The following is a 16,291-nucleotide window of genomic DNA, read 5'->3' on the forward strand; positions in this document are numbered from 1 at the left end:
GCAGACTACCAAACTCCTCTGTCAATTTTGAGTTTAAACACTTGAAAATTTAGATGTAGGTTACCTGGACAGGAGTCAAACTTTTTAATATATATATATATATATCTATACATATGCACATAAAGTAATGAACAGTACATAGGGCCCGAGCAAAGCCGGGCTGAACTACTAGTATAAAATAAAGTAATTTAAAGATCGTCAACTGCTTCAGTTATTTCCGGGACTGACTCCATTCCCCTCCTACTCTTAAAAATATATATAAAATAAAGTAATTTAAAGATCGTCAACTGCTTCAGCCATTTCCAGGACTGAGTGTAATCCCCCCCCCTCACTTACAATATGCTAAAAATGAATTCTCGATTATTGTTACCTCTTAAGCCTGAAAAAAATTTGTTTCTCGTAAGTCAAACAAAAAAAAAAGAAAAAAATTTATTTTTTACAAAAAAAAATTTAACAAAAAAAACAAACACATGCCAATCTGTCTAAATAAAAACACTTTGCATTCATTTTTTTTCTTTTTTACAGGCTTAAAAAAATAATTTTATTTTTTGCAAATATTATTTGAGCATTTTAGAATCAGCTGTTGTCCTTCATCACTGTTTGCTCGAATGACGTACCTAGATAGTAAAATCCATCATGATTAAAACACACACACACACATACACACACACAAATCTTTACAAGTAAATTTATATAATTAAATTTTAAATAAAATTTGCTGAAATAATTTTCTTTTTAAATAAAAATCAAATATCAAGCAAAAATAAATTTTTAATAAAATTTAATGAAATAATTTTTTCTCAATAAAAATTAAATATCAAGCAAAAATAGATTTTTAATAAAAATTTGCTGGAATTCTTTTTAAATAAAAATTAAATATCAAGCAAAATAAATTTTTAATAAAATTTGTTGGAATAATTTTTTTTTTTAAATAAAAATTAAAAATCAAGCAAAAATAGATTTTTAATAAAAATTTGCTGGAATGATATTTTTCCATAAAAATTAAATATCAAGCAAAAATAGATTTTTTTACTTCATTTCTGAAAATCATTACATAATTTGAATGGAAAAAAAATCGATTTTTTACAAAATTATTTGTTTTTAGTTTGCAGTTATTTATTAGTTTGAAACCGTCTAAATTACAGTCCTGGGTATGACCTTATAAGACATCCAGTAAAAAGGTCCCTTTTGAGGATTGTGGAGAATATAAATTGCCCCTAGTTACCATTGCTCCCAGGTCCACTTTGGCCTAGAGAGGCAATACTTGTTAGGGCAAATAAGACTGTCTGAATATACTGGATTCCTGACCAATAAATTCATCAAACATTGATGTTATTGTTTTTTCCTTTTCCTTTGCAAAACTCAATCATGTTCTGCAAACAAAACTAATAATTTTCCTCTACAAAGCAACCAAACCAAACACCATAAATAAATATTTGGAGATATTAAAAACTTGAAGTATAAAAATATTTTTCCAAAATTACCAGATTCGATATTAAATAATCTGAAAAGTGCTGATATGCCATAAAACAACCAAACAAAACCCGACGGTCCTGGATATGATCTAAAACTATATCCGATGGTGAAGCCCCACCTTGTGGGCCTTGGGGAGTGTGGAGCCACCCTTTAATTGTCATTGCTCCCAGGTCCACTCTGACCCAAAGTGGTAGTACCTGTTAGGGTCCCAACTATGGGTTAAATAGAATCCGACTTAAAACACAAATATACTCCATTAAAAATCGTTCCTCAAAATAACTAGATTCGGCATTAAATAACCTGAAAAAGGTTGATATGCCGTAAAACAAAAACAACCAACCAACAAAACAAAGCCAAACACCATGAATAAATATTTGAAGATATAAAGAACTTGAAGTTTAAAAAATTTTTTCCCCCAAATTATTGGATTTGGCATTAAATAAACCCAAAAATGGTTGATATGTCGTCAAACAAAAACAAACCAATGTCTAAATTACACTTAAAACATTTATGACTGTTTGATACAAGGAAACCAATCCACGGCCATGAATTTGGAAGAGCAACACCTAGGTAAGATAATTCAATATCGTTGAAAATTCCTTTTTGTGTTTTCAAGTCTTCATTTGTTAAGAAGTCTGTGGGAAAAGATGTAAATATCGGAAGATTTTTCCCAATGAAAGAAAGACTAGTGTTTCTTCTCAATCTTATGCAATGCTTTTTTTTTTTTTCTACCTCAACCAAGCGATATTGCCACTTGGGCATAAGGGGCTATTATTTGTGATCATGCATAACGGGTGACTATGGAAGTTGAGAAGTTGAACTTCTGCAGGTCAGTCAGGGAAGCAAAAAACGGAAGGAGTTCTAAACTATAACAGTCGAGGTAAGAGACTATTAGAGTAGTAGAAGACTTTCCAAGCATCTAAGGACCTCAACAGTGAAGGGGTGGGATTTTGCTGCTTATTGGGTTAGTCTGAAGTATGTATGTCAGAGGGAGAACAAGAGCTTTAGTTCATCAGAGCTTATTCCATTAAAATACTTGTAAACAAACACAGGGATGCAACACTGCAGTGATGGGACAGATGTTGAAACTTGGCTGATGATGTGAGACCTATTACATTTGAGACTCTTTTTTTTAGATCATTTCTAAGAGGGAGAGACTAGTGGTCGATTCACTATCCCAGATGTATCAACAAAACTGCATGCATGGGCAAATTGTGGCTTTGTAAAGATATAGGATATTCTCTAGTGTGAGTAATTTTCTAGCCTATTAGAGGGAGCCCACCTTTCAGCAGCCTTGGCTATTTCCTTAATCTTTTGATCCAATTCATGTTATCTGTGAATGTTAAGCCGAGGAATAAATACTTTTCCTAAAATTACTGGATTCGGCATTAAATAATCTAAAACAGATTGATATGCTGTGTGTATGTATTCCGTATAGATTCCAGGCTTCTAAAAGATAGATCTGAAGAAAGCCCGAGGTTACACTGGTGAAAACATGAAAATAATATACGAGATGAAAATAGTAAAATCCTGAAATACAGATATTTTTTTCTTTTAAATAACATGGACCGATGCTAAAAAGAAATAACTGTTCTCATTAGTGGTGATATTAAGAATAAAATAAAAAATGGCTTAACATTTTTATCCAGTCACACCCATCCTCACCCATGAATTAAATAAAAATTTCAATTCGAAATTCCATATAAATTTACAAGTTCGGCATGAAAATTGCTGATTATAACATCTATTTGAAAAGGTCAGAGGTTACATCGGCTGAAATATTGTGAGAATAACATCCAAGGTGAAAACAGTAGTCCGTATAATTCAAATAACACGGATTATTTTTAGTTAAAATGCAATATGGTTGCTATATGAGAGTAAAATGTGGATCTTGGTTTTACTTTCGGCAGTTACATAACCCTCGCTTCCTTTATTTTGTCCTTTAGTCCTCACATTCAATGAGCGATGTTTCTAACAAAGAGAAAAGAATTGCTGTTTTCTGGGTCAGAATCTATTCCACTTACCGTTGGCAAGTTTTTGACCTTGAAGTACTTTTTTTTTTTTTTTTTTTTTTTAGCTCCTTACATCAAGTGGCTTCATGCCTTGTCTGAAGCGAATGATACAGACTACTGTTCTCATTGTGGATACTAATTTTACAACATTTCGGCCAATATAACCTCCGATGTTCTTCAATGAGATTTTGTTATACTCAGGAATTTTCATGTCGGACTCGTGAATTTATACAGAATTTTGAATGGAAACTTTTATTTAATCTATGAGCAAAGATGAGAATAGATTCTTCTTGTTTCATCAATTATGACTGAGTAGAAACGTTAAGCAATTTTTAAAAAAATTATTCTTAGTATCGTCAGTAATGAGAATAGCCATTTCCTTTTCTTTAGCATTGGTCTATGTTATTTAAAAGAAAAAGAAAATTTGTATTTCAGGAATTTTCTGATGAGGATTGATGCTTTGTATTATTGAAACTATTTTCATTTCGGATATTATTCTCATGTTTTGACCACTGTAACCTTCGGTCTTCTGCAGATGTATCTTTTCCAATCTGGAATCTACATACAATCTCAAACTGGATCCCTTATTTAATCCACAGGGGTAGAATATTCTTGTTCCGTCAGCCGTGACGATGTAAAATTGTTAAATAATTTTTATTTTATTTTATTATTAGTTACTATCATCAATAATGAGAATAGGACATTCAATCTGCAGAAGACTGTCATTTAAAACTGATTATAACTAAACACCTTTATCCATTGCATCACATGTTTGATTTAAGACAAAGTTTCCATATTAAAATATTAATGTTTCATTTTAAATATCAATTTCTTTTTCTTTAGCATTGATCCATGTTATTTAAAAGAAAAAGAGATTGTATTTCAGGAATTTTATGATGAGAATTGATTTGTATTATTCAAACTATTTTCATTTCGGATATTATTTTCATGTTTAGGTCGATGTAACCTCTGGCCTTCTTCAGATGTATCCTTTTGAAGTCTAGAATCTATATGGAGTTTCAAACTGGACCCTTCATTTAATCGACAGGGAAAGAATATTCTTGTTCTCTCAACCCTGACATATCTCTTAAAACTGATTATAACTAAACACCTTTATCTGTTGCGTCACATGTCCATGTCTGAATTTGATATAAATATTCCCAAGTTTTGACAAGATGCACCTGAAGAAAACTGAAGATTACATCGACATCATCTGAAACGTTTTGAGGATAACGCTCAAGATGAGAATCGTAGTTCGAATAATACAAATGATTAATCCTCATATCAAATTCCAAAACATTTTTAATAAAACTTTTTTTTTCTCTCAATTAAGATTTTTGGCACTTGTGCATTTTAGGTTTGGAGGGAATTTGTTTTTGTTTTTGCTTTAATTTTTACAGAATTTCAAGGGGAGATAATTCAAAGAGTTGTAAACTTATTGGTAAAAACAAAACGGACACTAAATTAACAACGGCACAAAATAAAACATTATCTGAACATTTATTGAAATAAAATTTTTTAGCTGTTATAAAATAACTGGAATTTCGAGATTACAATGCATTTGTTTTTTTGTTTTTTTTGTATGGAAATGTACGACTTAACAAAAACTCCTGAACCGTTTTAAAAATGTATGACTTTTTTTAAACAAACTTTTTAATGAACAATCTTGCTAAAAAATAAAATCTAAAATAAATGAAAGTGTCATGATATAAAAATCTATAATATAAATCTCACCTGTCTGTTTGTATGTATGTTTGTATGTCTGCCTAAAACTTTCGACAGAGGCGACGGATTTTCACGAAATCGGAATCTTTTTGAATCTCAACCCTTCGGACGACAAATATAAAAAAAATTAGCCAAAAACATTAATTCCTTCACCCTCAACTGGGCAGTTTTCTACAGAGGGGGGCAGTTTTTTTTCGCTGATATTTTTTGTAAGCCGCTCAACGTCAATGAGGTTGCATAAAAGGTGTTATTTTGACCGCCATGACGTCATAACTGCGATAAGCACATTCATAAGACCATTTTTATTTTCACCTCTTTTTCCTTTGGTGCATTACGGGTGCGAGCCTGCTTACCACTCCTATAATTTTTTTAAATTTTTATTTTTTGCTCAACCACCACCCTTACACACACCTTCACTTTCTTTTCTGCCTTTGCATCATGGGTTTGAGCCTACTACCACTTTTTTTTTTTTTTTTTCTTTTGCTCAACACACACTTCCAAACACCCGGGCAATACCAGGTACCCAGGCTAGTTTATAACTAAAAAAAAAAACGAAATTTTATGCAATTAAACTTCTGTAATTAATTAAAATAATCATTGACAGTTATGAACTACAAGAATTTCTTGAATTATCTCCCCTTGAAATAAAAAAAAATCCAAACCAAAAAAATTGTTCTTCAAACCTAAAATGCACAAGTGCCAACTTTTTTTTTTTTTTTTTTTTTTTTAATTAAATAAAGGATATTAAAAATAAAAAAGTTGTCGTCGTCACAGAACTCTCTCTCTCTATGAAAATACAAAAATAAAGAAAAATCTGTATAATGTGTGTACCTGTGACAGAAAAAAAATATCGTACACCAAAAGTCATGTAAATGTATTAAGTAGTCTTATTTATGTGAAAAAAAATCATTTTGAAGTGAATTTGAGTTTTTCCAATAAACCCCCTTCTCCATGTTAAGAATGGCTTTCTAAATGTTGATTTGGAGTTATCTCCCTCGTTCCTTCAGACTGTTTTCAAGATGGAGTTAATGTCAACATGCACAATGGAGTACAAGGGGAGATAACCCCTGAAAATTGCTTGACTACCCAAAATTTGATTTCTCCTGGAAAAGATATTGCCGTCTTAAATGGGTGTCCATGTTGAGGAATCAGATCACTTAAAATCATTAAAAAAATTAATGTGCCTTCAGATACGAAGTTTCATGCTGTAATTATGACCCACTTGAGATTTTCCAAAGTTAATGTTCATACTAGATAGTAGACTTGATCATTAATCAGTTTTTATGTCCATTGATTAACAACTGATAATTTCGAATTGTCTCTCTAGTGTGGTCCAAGTGATATATATAATAATTTTATGCGGGGTACAAAATTTAATTATTGCAATTATGACAGAAAGACCCATTTTGATGATTTTGTTTATGATTAAAAGTGGGAAATTAGAGAAAAAAAAAACAATTTAATGGGGGGAGGCCAGCCGACAAGTTTCGCCCTCACATTTCATAAGCAGTATCGAGGGATTTATTTTTTTTTTCCTTTTTAAATTTTATTAATAAAATCAAGTGAAATGGAAAACGATACATTTAAAATCACCTATTTTATTTTAAATGTATCATCTCTCATTTCACTCGATTTTATTAATAAAATTTAAAAAGAAAGGAAAAAAAAAGTAAATCCCTCAACACTGCTTATGAAAAGTGAGGGCGAAACTGGTTGGCTGGCCTCCCCCCATTAAATTGTTTTTTTTTTTTTGTTTTTTTAAAAATTTTTTTTCATTTCCCACTTTTAATCATGAACAAAATCATCAAAACGGGTCTTTCTGTCAGGATATATTCAAACAAAAGGGCTACGGGAAGTTAATTGGGTTTATGTGCTTCTCTGATACGGATGGGCATGAGCTCTAAGATAATAGATTGTGTTCGGTTTGAAGATATGTTTGTTGTGATCAACTGAAATATGCAGTTGATCTAGACGTTGACCTGAGTTCAGTTGTGGAGTGGGTCAAGAAATTGCTTCTTTCATTTAATCCTGTCAAAACTCAGCTTGTGTCTTTCAATCATAGGTGTGTCCCTTTTCCTTCTGAGATTCTTGTGGATTTAAAAAATTTTTTTTTTTTTACATGGGGTCACCACTTATCAAGGCCCAGAAGCCACTCGGGCATAAGGGTTATTGCGTGTACAGTAATCAATGGGATAGTATTGTAGTAATCGTTAGTATTGGAGATTTGATAAAGTGTCTTACTTAAGGGGGGGGGGCGATTCATCAGGAATTTGTTTATGTTGGACTTGAAGACATCCAAGTTGTAATCAGGTGGGAAACAGGCAAACGGAAGAGAGTTCCACAGGCGTGCACTTCTAAGAAAGAAACTTTGTTCATGGAATCTACTTGAGGCTATTGTCTACCTCTCCCAATCTATTATCAGACTATGTATGAACTATTGTTGTCATATTTGGGTTGGTGAATCTCTCTCATTTGAGGGTTCTCAATAAGGTACAAAAATGTATCTGTAATTTGATTGGCCTCGCCTTTTCTTCTCTGCGCCCTCTATCTCACAGACGTGATGTTGCTAAAACCTTTTTATAAATAATATTTGACATGTGTTTTTCAGAATTATCTTATTTATTCCCTGCTTCTTTTGTTACAGCTCGTTTCACTCATTGGTCTAGTGGTCTTCATCAAATTGCTGTTTTGATATCTCACTGTCATACAGTAGATTCTTTCCAAGAACTGGCATGAGGGAAATAATTCCTTAGTAAAAAAAATAAAATTACTTTCCTTTAATTTGTACATAATATGATTGTACAATTCTCAGGAAGTACACCTTCCCAGGTCTTACCCTCTCAAAGAAAAGGGGTTAGTTTATAACTAATTGCCTGAGACTGCCCTACCAGAGAATGCCGACAGAACTGATCAGACATTTTTGGTAGTCTAGTGCTTATTTTAGTAGCTGGGTTTTCAAAAACTACACCTGACCATGTCCACCCTCCAAAGCTTTACCTTCTCTCCGATAAGGGGTTAGTTTATTATCAATTGCCTGAGACTGCCCTATTGGATAATACCAATAGGACTGTTCAGACATTTTTGATAGGCCAGAGCATGCTGATTTTAGTGGCTGAGAAGGGATTAGTTTATTGGTAGGTATCTGAGGCATCCCTATCAAGGAACGCCAATGAGGCTGCTCAGACATTTTTGGAACGTGCCAAGGACTTTTCAAAAGTATACATGACCTTGTGTCTAGAGAGGGGGTAAATAATGATTAGACACAAGGTTGGTGTTTAATGTGGGGAAAATCCAGCTCCTGAAAGAGGGGCGCTCTGAATAGGAATAAAAATTAAAATTGTCTCCTCCACTGACCGAGGACAAAAAAAGTGAAGTATCAAGGAAGAACTATATAGATTTACTTGAAAACGGATGACGTCCTAACCAATGAATGGTAGCTGCGAAAAGCATTGTGATGTCATAAAAATGAATTGCCGGATGCTGGATGACGTAACTGTTGACAGGTGCTACAATATTGCCCAGCAAAACTCGCAATTTGAAAAATGTATGTGTGAGAGAGAGAGAGAGAGAAAGAGAGAGAGAGAGAGAGAGAGAGAGAGAGAGAGAGAGAGAAACAAATGATTATTAGAACATTTACTTGAAAATGGACAAGTAGAGAATTAAAAAAAAAAATGCTAACAAAACAACTTTACTATTTTTTATGAAAATCGCTCCAGACAAAGCACAAAGCCATTTGATGTAAGCAGCTTTCCTTACCCCTAAAAAAAAAAAATACTTGAAGTTCAATAACTAGCCTATGATAAATATTAGATAGAACACATCATTCGACTTGTTGGTGTTGTGGTCTCCAACAATTCTCTGTTTTAATACCTCATTGTAATACAGCTTCCTATTCCAGTAGCTTCTTTCCAATTAGTGCAAGGTTGTGGAACTCTCTTCCTGCTCACTGTTTTCCCCCTCAGGTCAAATGGCATCTCTTGTCTTTGCAATAATCATGTTATATTCTTGTTAGCTCCTTACATGGCTTTACACCTTGTTTCGAGCAGTTTCCATAAAAAAAGATTGTGATCCAGAAAACAGCAATTCTTCCCTCTTTTTCAGAAACCTCGCTCATGGAATGTGAGAACTAAAGGAAGAAATAAGGAAAGCTTGAATAAACACTTTCTTTCTTTCTCATTTTCGTGTACATACCGTTTCCTCTTCAATTTCCAAACCAAGAATTGCTGTTAATTCTTTCCTTGCCTCGGACGGACCTCTACTAAAATGAAAATAATTACATGTTAAACTCGTCAAGCGCCTCTGCTTCTCTATTCTGTGTCAGAGAAGGAAAAATAGTACTTCCGCAGAATACGGGCCGTGCTGAAATAATAACGTTATTTTTCGGAGACCCATTCTTAACATGATGAGGTGGAAGATGTTGTGTATCTTAGATGCTGCAGAAAAAAAAACAACAAAAAAAAAAACACTTCTTGTATTAATTGAATTATAATTAAATAATACTTTATAATATACAATTAAATAATTAAATAATTTTTTTTTTGTTTCGTCATAAAACAAGTGTTAAAGCTAAATTATTTTGAATAAAATGTTTTATTTCATAATACAAGAAGTGTTTTTTTAGGCATTTGTTTTTTGGTTCTTAGTAACACAGGAAGTGTTAAAACTAAATTAATTTTTCTGAATAAAATATTTGTTTTGTTATTTAAAGTGTTTTCCTTTTTTTCTTTTTTAAGAAGTGTTTAAAACTAAAGTACCTTTTTTTTTTTTTTTTTTTTTTTTTAAAATAAATATATGGTTTCGTTTTTCGTGCCTGCGTGACTCCGCTTCGTTCGGTTGCCTTACACAATCAACCATATCCACTTTCGGTCGCTTTATTTTTTTCCGAGCACTGATCTTGGAGATTACCCCCATGTTTTATCTAATACTTTAAAGTGGTCGCCATTTTTTATTGTTACATAAGACACTTGACGCATGCTCCAAGCAATACAAAATGCACCCCTCCCCATGTTAAGAATGGCGACCAGTGCAAACAATAGAGAATACATTGGATAATGAAGATTTTAATATCATAAGAACTACTTTTTCGGCGAGCAAACTGTGATATTCGTTCGTACTAGTCCCGAACACCCCTAATATTCAACTTTTTAATGGGGAATCTTCATTTTGTCCTCTGTCACATTGTGCCATTAAGCTTGAATTTAATTTGCAAATCCCACCTAAACAAAAACAAAAAAAATAAAAACAGAAAAACAAAAACAAAATAGCACGGCCTGCATTCTGCATATATTTTTTTCAAAGTGGCCCCTTTTTATGGCTAGCTAGCTGATCCCTTCTCACATTCCTATTAAAAGCCTTTAGCTAGTGTTTAACCTTTACCCTCATCCGTCCTCCATCCTCCACACAATTTTAGCCATTTGACCGGCTGAGGTATAATTCTGGTTAGTCCTAGGAGGTCCACTCTCCCAGGTCGTTGCCTCTGGTCTTTCAGGTGCAGTAAGTTTATTGCTTAATGCCTAAATCGCTTCCGAATGCCGACGGGGCTGCTCAGGCAATTTTGAAATGGCTATAGTGCCCTTCCTTTAGGGGTGTTGGCTTGTCTTTCCACACCTTCCTGACCTTGTATCACATCTTCCTGCGGTGTGGGAGGCAATAAATAACTCTTCGACTAAGGCAATTTTAATTAAAAGTGGGCCCTTAAAAAAAAAAAAAAATGGCTAGCTGAGCCCCTCCTCGCTAAATTAAAAACCCTAATTGTCTAATTTTTTGCCCTCGTCGTTGAAGGGGTGGGGTAGACAATTACGTAGGGACAGCATTTGATTCGATTTATCCAATACGGGCACATCTTTGGGGGTTGTAAATAAAGAAAGGGCGTGATATATAAAATGCGCCTTAAAAATAAAAAAAAAGAAAAAAGAAGGAAAAAAACAGAAAAAAAAGAAAAAAAATTAACGTCAATTTCACGCACTTGATTTAAAAAAATGAACGCCCACACACACAAAAACTATTTTTTGCGTAATTAATTCATTTTTTAAAGTTTCGTCACAAGAACCCCATCAATTCTTAAAATAATAATAATAAAAAAATATATATTCATGCATTAAATTTAATTTAAAAAAAAAAATGCCGCTCTGTTTTATGTTTACAATTCGACCGTACAAAAAAAGGAACATTAAATCTCGAAAAACAGACAAATTCGGTAAGTAAATTTTTTTAAATGATATGTTTTTGTCAAACGTGGTTAATTAATGAAATTAATAATTTAGCATTTTTGTTTTAAACATATGCAACCATGACATTTATTGGGTGAATTTGGATTTCTACTAGTATTTTGTTTAATTTTCGAGTTTTGAGTGATTATTGAGTCCCAAAGATGTGACCATCTCATATTGGCTATTTTTTTCTTATTTTCACGTAACACTCGACACTACTTGTTTTTCGAACTGAATAAACGCTTTAAAATAAGTTGGAACACTAATTGTTGGTTGGTTGGTTGTTTTTGTTTTACGGCATATCAACTCTTTTCGGGTTATTTAATGCCGAATCCAAAGATTTTGAAGAAAAATTTTTTTTAATAGAATATATTTGTTGTTTTCACGTCGGTTTCTATTTAACCCATAGTTGGGACCCTAACAGGTACTACCACTCCGGGTCAGAGTGGACCTGGGAGCAATGGTAATTAAAGGGTGGCTCCACACTCCCCAAAGCCCGCAAGCTGGGGCCTCACCGGCTCACTCACCACTGGATATAGTTTAAGGTCATATCCAGGACCCCCATTGGGGGACTTTTACCCTCTGCAGGGAGGCAGTCGGCGTATTCTAATGCCCCATTGCCCCACCGACAGGGCCGGAACACTAATCGTTTATCCGGAGATGAAGAGTAACTTATCTTGCCTTTGGTAACATTTTTTTTTTTGTATACTTTGTTTTGTGACCACACTTTTCGTTTTGTTGTCCATATAGTAAAAAGTGCCTCATATTTCTTAAAAACTTTCGATAAGTACTTATTTCTGCAAAATTTCAATGCGATTTTCGTATTCAGCATAGTCGAAACCCATAAAAGTTGTCATTTAAAAGAAAATTGTGGAGGTAGACCTAATTAAAAAAATACCAAAAACTTTAAACGTAAATATTTTTCTCTAAGCCCATTAGTAACCCCATTACCCCAACGACAATGGGTAAAAAATTATAATTACTGTTTCTGGTTCTTATTTAGAATTCATCCTAATTAAAAAAAAAAAAAAAAAAAAAATCTACCGAAAAATCTTTATGATGTATGTACCCGTCACGGAACGAAAACGTCATATTCCCAAAATCACGTACATTCACCAGGTAGTTTTATTTGTATTAAAGAAATTATTTTTTAGATGATTTAAAGCAACTAATGTGAGATAGGTAGTATTACAAGGCTGATGTCGCAAGTTCGAATTACTGTGATCTTATTCGCCCATGTTTTTGTTTGGTGCTCGGTAAAAATAGCACCGGAAAAAAATGGCAAAAATGAATAACTACACTTTGACAACAAAATATTAGGACCGTTCGAGAAATGCGAGCTAAAGCTCCCCATTCCCCTAGTTTAAAATAAGGGGTAAATCCCTTAGCTTGAGTTTGGAAAAAATCGGTTTGGTTAGGTTCAAATTCTGTAGAAACACCAAAAAGAAAAATCATATTGTTTTATTCAATAATTATTTCATAATAAATATTTATATATAATAATGTGAAAGAAAACCTAAATAAAATTTTACCGTTGCCATAGTTAGCTTAATTCAATTTAATTTATTAAGTCTTGAAAATGGAAGCTTAATTCAATTATTTAATCGCTGGCGGCCACTAATTTTATTATATATATATAAAAAAAAAAAATTAAAGGCAGACGTTTAAGAAATTAACCCTCATCTCTAGATTCCACAGTTTACATTTTTTTCTTCTTTTTCTTTTTTTACGTTAATCTCATCAATTATCGATTACAAACATAACTAAAAACAAAAATTTGAAAAAAAAAAAAAAAAAAGAAAAAAAGGCGCTTCTACTACACTATTGGAACGAAATTTCGGAAATCGTAAAACTGAATTTCACATGAAAATAATGTAATCTACGTGTTTCTCGTATTTTTAAGATGACGGTAATTAAAAAATTACGAAAATCGATAAGGTAGAAAATTAGGTAATATCCCTTCAGAGCGTATTGTGATTATACGAGAAAATAAAGCTGTGTACGCATTATAAATGTTTCTTTTTCTGTACATTAGTACATTAGGGGTCATTTCGAATGAAAATTTTATTTACTGCACCCATCTGAACTAGAGAAAATCATGATTAAAATGTGTGTGTCTCGTGTAAATAACTAACCATGAATATGTAATATGGCCGACGTTCAGAAGACGAGACGGGTGATCAAAAAGTCAGATCGAGCGTACCGGAAAACGAAATGAGACCAAATTGACAACTCGGAAATGCTAAAATGAAAAAATTTAATGGTTAATGTTTTTAAAATAAATAATTTCAGCAAGTTGTTATTTTGGTTGATTTACACGCATTTGGCTCCGATGTTGTACGCAATTCGTTCGAGGGAGCATTCATTAATCCGAAAAGGAAATCAGTTTGGCGTTTTTTTTTTTTTTTTAATTTATTTTTGTTTGTTTTCTTTTTGCTTGAACTTTGCGCTTTTCGGATTATTTTGTTATGTTTTATTTTTGGGGGATTTTTTTTTTTTTGAGAGGGATATTTTTTTTTACCGTGTTTTTTTACGCTTTTTTATGGATGTTTTTTTTGGGGGCGGGCATGTTCTTTTTTTCTTTTTGGATGGGCATTTTTTGTTTGTCCGTATTTTGGGGTGGGGATGGGTTGCCAGAGATTATAGTTGTAACAAGAAAATTGGTGCAAGTCCGGATTAGCACTTGTAGCGATAAACAAAAACGAGTACCTTTTATTTTCTTGAATAAAAAAGACTTATTCGGCTATTTTTGCTTTAATAATTATTGGAAAAATGTCTTTTTTAAAACATTCGAAAAAAAATAATGAAAGAAAAAACATTTGAAAAAAAATTAATTGATTGATTAATTATAATTATGGTACTTGTACAGTTTAATCAAGACATTAAAAAATGAAAATATCGAAAAAAAAGTTATATTGTACGTATCCGTTTTGGACTGAAGAAGATCTCCGAAAAAAAAATTCCCTTAATTTGATCGAGTAGTTTTTTTTTTTTTTTTTTTTTTTTTACAGCGAAAAAACACGTTTTCATGAGAGCGCGTTGAAGTCAGCAATTATGAAATTTATTGAGCACGGCACAGGCACAACAGCACTCCAGTTAAAGCGCCGACACCCCCCTCTCCGTCTTTATTACTACTTTTCTTCCTAAAAATCGAACCTTTTGCTCGGTATCATAACAAATTGTTTTTTCGCTGTAAAACAAAAACTACTTGATGAAAATTTTTCGGAGAACTTCATTCCATAACGGATATGTACAATTTAAACTTTTTTCAATATTCTCATTTTTTTTAATGTCTTGATTAAACTGTACAAATACCATAATTATTTTTCATGTTTTCTTTTGTTGTTGTTGCATTTATTCTACATGAGTAGAAAATAAAATTTGTTTAAATTGTTTCTTTTAGAATTTCCGAGTTGTCAATTTGGTCTCATTTCGTTGGTCTCATTTCGTTTTCCGATACGCTCGATCTGACTTTTTGATCACCGTCTGGTCTTCAGAACGTCAGCCATTAGATATTCATGGTTAGTTATTTACACGAGACACACACATTTTAATCATGATTTTCTCTAGTTCAGATGGGTGCAGTAAATAAACTTGTAACTCGAAATGACGCCTAGGCACAGAAAAAAAAAACATTTATAATGCGTACACAGATTTATTTTCTCATACAACCACCATACGCTCTCAAGGGATTCTACCTATTTTACCTGGGGGAGGGGGTAATTCCGTGGTGACTTTTGAAGGTGCCTAATGGTCTTGCAACCCTGAGGACGACGCGCTATTATAAAGAGCCCCCCCCAAATAATAATAAAATGAAAAAAAAAAAAAATAACTGCAAACCAAGTTACGTTAATTCTTATTTCAATAGTTTTTTTTTGTGTGTTTTGAAGAATAAATTGGCTGTAAAATGGCTAAATTCGCGAAATTTAGCCGAAAAAAGTCGATGCTACTAAAATAGGGGATCGATTTACGAGAACTTAGTATTAGAAACGGAACACCCCTTAAAAATGGCGCTTATGTCAACGGATCATCAAACCTAAGGGAGATAACCAGCATAAACATAGCAAAAATGAGAATATTTTGCAAGATATAATTTGGGACGCTGAAATAATCAGAACAATGAAAAACGAAAAAAAATAAATAAAATAAAAAATAAAATAATTACACGAAAAAAAAAAGAAGAAATTTGTTTTTCTTTATTTTAGGTAATCAGTCAGCGTCAGGATGATTAAAACTTTTTTGAAGATTTTGAAGTATTTAAACCGTCAATATTAAAGTTTAATTAATTTTTTTTTTTTTTACTATTCTGTAGTTTCATTTTACAAGGTATAATTTGGGGCGCATAATAATTAACGCACACAAAACAACGAAAATAGAAAACTTTTTTGAAGTAAATTTTGAAGTATTTAAACCGTCAATGTAATTTTTTTAAACGAAAATGAAAAAATAAATAAATCAGTCATTTCTATCTATAATTAAAGTAGGAAAAATAACAACGTTCAAAGATTCTGCTCATGATAAAGTGTTCGGGGGGTTGGGAAGGGAAGGTCTCTTAAATAAGGGAAGCGTTTTTCTTTGGCTAACTGGAAAAAAACTTCTTGATTAATTAAATAAAATGTTAATTGTTGTTGATTAATTAACATAGTTTCATTGTAACAGGTTGTTTACTTTTGTTTTGTGCTAATTAATAATAAGTTTATTTTGCTACTTAACATGGTTATATTTTTCAGTTTGTTGATTAAATTCGCTAACTTAGTTCCTTTTCGTAAATTGCTTCAGCAATTTCCGGAACTCCGCTGGCGCGCTACAGTAATCGTGTAATCTTTTTTGTTTTTATTTAACATTCTTTCATTGTTCTACTGATTGTTT

At 32.5% G+C, this 16,291-nt stretch overlaps 1 protein-coding gene across 1 annotated transcript in view; it reads left to right on the top strand.

Annotated features, from left to right (window-relative positions):
- Positions 1-11,154: 11,154 nt before the first annotated feature.
- The window catches only part of LOC145259685 (uncharacterized), a 30,401-nt gene continuing 25,264 nt past the window's right edge, over positions 11,155-16,291 (top strand). The window contains exon 1 of the mRNA XM_080117353.1: positions 11,155-11,409. Coding sequence (XP_079973479.1) covers positions 11,334-11,409 — 76 coding nt within the window. The 5' untranslated portion in view covers positions 11,155-11,333. The remainder of the gene's footprint in view (positions 11,410-16,291) is intronic.

This window comes from Euprymna scolopes, chromosome 35 (assembly GCF_053919585.1).
Source record: "Euprymna scolopes isolate OS-2025 chromosome 35, ASM5391958v1, whole genome shotgun sequence".
NCBI lineage: Eukaryota > Metazoa > Mollusca > Cephalopoda > Sepiida > Sepiolidae > Euprymna > Euprymna scolopes.